At 33.5% G+C, this 6,000-nt stretch overlaps 1 protein-coding gene across 1 annotated transcript in view; it reads right to left on the bottom strand.

Moving 5' to 3' along the window:
* The window catches only part of LOC102878854 (ankyrin repeat domain-containing protein 26), a 65,951-nt gene that overhangs the window by 9,096 nt on the left and 50,855 nt on the right, over positions 1-6,000 (bottom strand). The window contains exons 21-24 of the mRNA XM_015597896.1: positions 5,462-5,574; positions 4,142-4,271; positions 1,067-1,357; positions 285-502 (exon numbers count right to left, since the gene is read on the bottom strand). Coding sequence (XP_015453382.1) covers positions 285-502; positions 1,067-1,357; positions 4,142-4,271; positions 5,462-5,574 — 752 coding nt within the window. The remainder of the gene's footprint in view (positions 1-284; positions 503-1,066; positions 1,358-4,141; positions 4,272-5,461; positions 5,575-6,000) is intronic.

Below are 6,000 nucleotides of genomic sequence, written 5' to 3'. Positions count from 1 at the left end.
CCTACAGCATCTGGTCTTCTTAGGTGGTCTCTCATCCAAGTTCTAACCATGCCCGATCCTACTTAGCTTCTGAGATCAAATGGGATCAGGCTTCTTCAGGGTAGCATGGCCATAGACTGGAATAACATTTTAAAGGTAAATTTATTTCCTGACATCATTTACCAAAATTATAATATTTAGTTAGCTTTCACTTCCTACTAATCTTGTGAACCTGGCTTGATAAAAATTATGCTTTAGTGGCAATGAACTAAATTTATTTTCTCTGATTCTATGCTTTGACTTACACATTTAGTTTATTTTCCAATGACATTCTAACTTTCAATTCCTCTAGGTAGAGTTGCTTATACATTTCCAATTGCATTTTATTAGAATCTTCTTGAGAAGTTTTCACTTTGGAGAGTTCAGATTCTAGATCTTTAATTCTGAGTTCCATTTGACTTCTTATTGAAGCATTATTTTTCTCTCTTAACTGCTGTAAGTTTTCTTGAGATGCTGCTTGTGCCTAATGCAAAAAAAAGGAATCATTTTTGAAATAAGTATATCCTGAATAATTATAGTATATTCATTTCTTCTAGTTCTGAGTCAGTGATTCAAAGAGCAACTTGAAATGTAAAAAAAGCCTAAGTATAAAATATTTATCATCAATGTCAACTGAATTAAATATGAATTATGAAAATGTTGAATATTAATACTCCTGTCACTGGGTAATTTGAAGACAGAATCAATTTAAAACTTTAAAAAATTGAACAATAGAACTTAACAATCCATGAGGATAGTACCATTTCTAAATCACAAATGTCTTTTTCTTCCTAATAATTTTGTTTTGTATCAACAGGTCTTAAAAATAAAATGATTCTCTAGAAAGAATCATTCTCAGTGATCAATTTAGGATGGTGATGATGGAAACCGAAATATTTAAAGGGATAAGCAAATGCCACCGTCCCTCCAGGAATCTACAAAGCAAATTGCTATTAAGGGAAGTAGAAGAAACACATACAATGTTATGTGTCCAAAATGTAATTTGCAGGGAAATGAATTAAAGCACATTCAAAATCAATAAATTAACCTGTAAAAATAGATTAACTTCTTTTAATTTTTCCACTATTTTCTGTCTTGCTCTTTCTTCAATCTCCTGTTTATAGTGTTCGACTTCACTGTATTTTACCATATTCATTTTTATGTGACTCTTGACATTTACTAATTCTTGTTTCAACTTCTCGTTTTCATTCTCTAGTTTTTCACATTTCTTTTGTGTTTCTTTCATAGATAATAACTGCTGTCGAAGAAACTGATTTTCTTCATCCAGATGTCGACATTTTGAAGATGCAGTTTCCAGCTTTTCTGTAGAATCAGCAATCTGCATGAAAAGAGAATAGAGTTTGGTGATGAAAGAAGTTGACCGAGAAGAGCCTAACTCACAACCAGTATCAACTTTGGAAATAAATTTAGTTGCAATAACATATGATCTGTACTGTGCTGGAGTCTTAAATTGTGGAAACTTGAATTACACAGGATCAGGAACAAAGTTAAAACCACCAGGAGTCACAAAAATATATTCTTTACTGTTATCATCTTTGCACATAACATTCACATTTGATTTTCTGCACTTCCTTGTCTGTTTCATGTCTTTGCTCCATAAAATGACTATAAGTCACTTCTCACCGCTTTTAGTAGAAGGCCTCCCACCTCCCTGCCATCTACCCGTCCATAATTTTTAAAGAAGTTTTGGAGATATCAAATTGAGTAATTTAGGCCTCAGTCAATAAATGCCTCTCAAGATAAGACTTTGAAAATAAGACTCTAATTAATGAATCTTAGAAATACGGATTCTACTGCCACAAGCCTTTTATTGAACTACAAATGTTTTACACTAATTTGAATTGTATTCCACAAAGAAATGATTCCCACTGTTAAGGAGAAATCACATTTCCCAGTGTAATCACATTTCTCAGTGATCCTTACATCTTTTCAACAAAATATGTCTTAATTCAATAGTGTGATCATGTGATTCTGTATTATTTTCCACAAAACAAGAGATCATGCTAAACAACAAACACACCACCACAAAAACAAAATGTTGCTGGAATTTCAGTGATACTGAGTAGGGAAGAACTATTTTCCTTTAGATACAATGCTTATTTTGTAAGAAAGGGTTAGGGATGTGGTATTTAAAAAATATATTTATAAATCCTCTGAAGCCTCTACTATAAAAATTCTTCCCATCAAATACATGATGATCTTAGTAACTGATTTCTAGTGAATAGAATATGGCAGATCTGCTGTGTGACTTCTATATCTGGGTTAGAAAATGTGACACAACTTCCATCTGACTTTCTATCTCTAGAGAAGCTCACCCTGAGAACCCAGCTACCATGTTGTGAAGAATGAAGAAGCCCAGGGCACACAGTCAGTCCTCCTATAGATGTTCTGACTGAGAAGATCTCAGCTAACATCCCAGTCAAGAGTCAGCTTCAATTACCAAAGGTGTATGACCAACCTTTAGAGGATTCTAACCTATAGGCTAACTTGAGGTTAAGACTAAGTCCTCATCAAAGCACTGGAGGTGTGCATCAGGCTTTATTTCAGAATTACTATGGATGAGTATGCCTCTCATTTCCTTTTTCTGAATGGGAGTCTTTAGCCATTTAACTGATTTTTGGGTGTGTGGGTGGCAAATAACTTGTCTCTTTGTTCTCAAGTCTTCATATAGATAGGAATTGTCCTCAAGGGGCTTTACTCCAGCAACCACACCCTAGGCACCTCATCTGTGTCTACACCTGATTAAGATGGTAAAATCTTGGACTTGGGCCTGAGCCTGACATCATAATAATTGAGACTTGTAGTGGTATGAGGTAGGGATTGGTGTATTTTTTCACGTGGGAGGCATAGAAGCAATTACGGCCAGTGGTTAGATTAAGCTGGTTGTTAAATGTGTCCATACATTTTTGAAATATTCATTCTATACACAGGTAGAATATGGGTCAAACTTAGTGACTTAAAGAACAGAATGTGGTGAAAGTGATCCTGTGTGAATTCTGAGGCCAGTTCAGAAAAAGCAACACAGCTGCTGCCTGGCTCTGTATTTCAGGCTGCTTAACCTTGGCACTGAGCCCCCATGTAGTGAGGAAACTCAGTCCACAATGAGTGCCCATGTGTTCCAGCATAGGTGTTCTGGCTGACTTCCCCAAAGTTCCAACCAATGGTCAGCATCAATCACCAGACATGATGGCAAGCAAGCCTCCAAATGATTCCAGGTACCAGCCAGTGGGCTGCCCTAATTGAAGCTGAGGGGCACAGAGACAAGCTGTCCTGGTCACACTTTACCTAAGCGTCGATTTGTGAATGAAATAAATATTGTTTATTCAAGCCACTCAACTTAAACATGTATGTTCATAGCAGCATTATTGACAATAGCCAAAAACTGGAAACAAGCCAAAGGTCCATCAACTGATGAACAGATTTTCTAAAATGTGGTCTGTGCATACAATGGAGTGTTGTTTAGCAATACACAGAAGTAGTGATGATACACGCTACAAAATAGATGCACATTGAAAATATCATCCTAAATAAAAGAAGGCAGTCATGAATGACTGTCACATATAGTGCAAGTCCATTGATATGAAATGTCCTGAACAGGTCAATCTATAGAGACAGAGTACAGCAGTGGTTCCCTAGGGCTAAGAAGAGTGGGGAAGGGAAACTGGCACACGGGGAAGGCAAAAGGGCACAGGGTTACTCTTTAGGGTGATGAACGTGTTCTAAGATTGATTGTAATGATGACTGTTTAAATCTTTAAATATAATAAAAGATACTGAGTGGCACACTTTAAACAAGTGAACTCCATGATGTGTTCAGTATAGTTTGATCAAGCTGTTCTCCCCAAATAGAATTGGTGCCAGTGCCTTGGGTTGATGTAAATGTGTGCTTCTTGGCTTTAGATCACTAGCCAAGGTTTAAGACACAGGAGAGTTAAGAACATGTCTTTTTCATAGAAAAATGATATAGTAAAAAAAAGTAGTCTTTTTCAAAAATATCATCTATAAAATTAATAGAAAACTCTATGACACTGTTCAAAGCATTGAGTGATTTATATTTCCCCAAATTAAGTGAATTTCAAGTCCCAAAATTGAGTAAAAATTACCTCCTGTTTTAACATATTAATCTGAATATCCATTTCAATGTGACTGGGTTTTAAAGCTCCAGAGAAACTAAGCTCTCCTTTTTCATATTCATTTAACTTCCTTTTTGTAATTTTTAAGAGTTTCTGAATCCTGCAGAAATTTAAAACATGAGCAAGTCAAATTCTTTAAGAGCAAAGTTTTGATCATTATTAAACAATTATTATTTTCTATTATATAAAATAAACAAATCTATAAATGAGGATCCCCTTGCATTTTGTTCTAGTCTAATATTGTGTGAAAGCATACTAACTAAATTATAATATTAGGTAAATAATATAAAAAATAATTTTATGACATATAGGAAACAGAATTAAGATGGTAGCCATATAGAGTTCTTATAAGCAAGTTATTATAAATATCCATTTTAGTATGTTAATATAGAATATTAACCTATATTAAATATCAGCTATACATCACAGATCAGTATCCCAGGTGAAGAAGAAAAGAATCATTTTATGTGAAAGTTTTGAAAAGACACAAAAATGTATTTGATACCCACTGAGGACAGTCTATAAGAAGAGAAAGTATCAGAAGGAGACCACTCAAAATAGAATGAGCAGCAGGAAAGAAAACTCTTTGAAGCCTGAGTAGAGAGAGGGGAAAAGAAAAGCTACAGGACTTTGCTAGCACAAGGTTAACAAAATGAAAGGGATACAAAACAACCTAGAGAAAGACAGTTAAAGGAGAGGAAATACATGATGAGAATCAGAGAACAAACTCAAGTACTCAGCAAATAGATAGGAAGCCATGTGGGAGCTTCTGAGGCATTGGGAAAGATTCTTTTTTTTTTTTTTTTTTTTTAATCTAAGTGGTAAAAACAAGATCACTTATCTTATTCTTCTTTAAGTCATACATGTATTTTTGTATGTAAGATGTAATGAAAAAAAGCTGAAAGAAAACATAAACCAAATCAAGATAATTTTTGATGTTAAACAATGACACAGGTTTTCAGACATTAATCTTTTGGAATGCTGAAGAAAAGAACACTAATAAAAGAGAGCAAAGACATCTCGCAGAAACAAAAACTCAAGGTAAACAAAGAATGCAGTTGACAGTATATGCAAAAGTCACATTCATTATTGTTTTAGGGATCGTTAAAGAGTAGATCTATTATTGTGGTATACAGAAAAATGTGATTGCGCTGTGAGTTTCTGAAGTAAATTTTTAAACAGGATAATTATGAGAATTACAAAATAAATTTATACTTAGCTTTTAATTAAGTGAAATTATAGTTTAACTTTAATTAATGGTTGAAATGATCTAAAATATTAAAATCTTACCGGGTAATCTCTTTTTCTAATTCATCATTTTTCTTCTTTTCTTGATCCAATTGGTATTCCAGAGATTGTTTTAACTCAGTATAGTTCTTTAGTGGTTCCTTTTCAACCTGAGACTTCAAAAAATATTTAAAAAATATTTCTAAAAATTTAGAGACTTACATAAAAACTTTTCTTAAGATAGCATAGTCGATTTTACATTGTTATCATTTTTTCTGGAATTTAAATTGCCAAATTATTTAAAAACAGAGGCTTCTACAAGTAAAATACTGAGCGATAAAGACTTTAAAAGAGTGGCTATATTTACATTTTAGTTTCTAACGATGCTCTAGAAACATTTTCATCAATAGTTCAAGTTATTCCAGGTTTTATTAAATCACATCTTACTAAGATTATGTTTAAAAAATCCCCATGCAGTTCTTATTACATTATGATGATAATCTGACTTTAGGATGAGATAAAGACTCTCATTCTCTGTCAGAATTCTTCCATGTGTCAATTTCTCCTTTTCTATCAAACACTTTTCTCTTAAAATAAGTTTA

Source organism: Pteropus alecto, unplaced genomic scaffold (assembly GCF_000325575.1).
Source record: "Pteropus alecto unplaced genomic scaffold, ASM32557v1 scaffold29, whole genome shotgun sequence".
NCBI classification, from domain to species: Eukaryota; Metazoa; Chordata; class Mammalia; order Chiroptera; family Pteropodidae; genus Pteropus; species Pteropus alecto.
The sequence above is the reverse complement of the archived record's forward strand: the minus strand, read 5'-3'. Positions and strand labels throughout refer to the sequence as shown.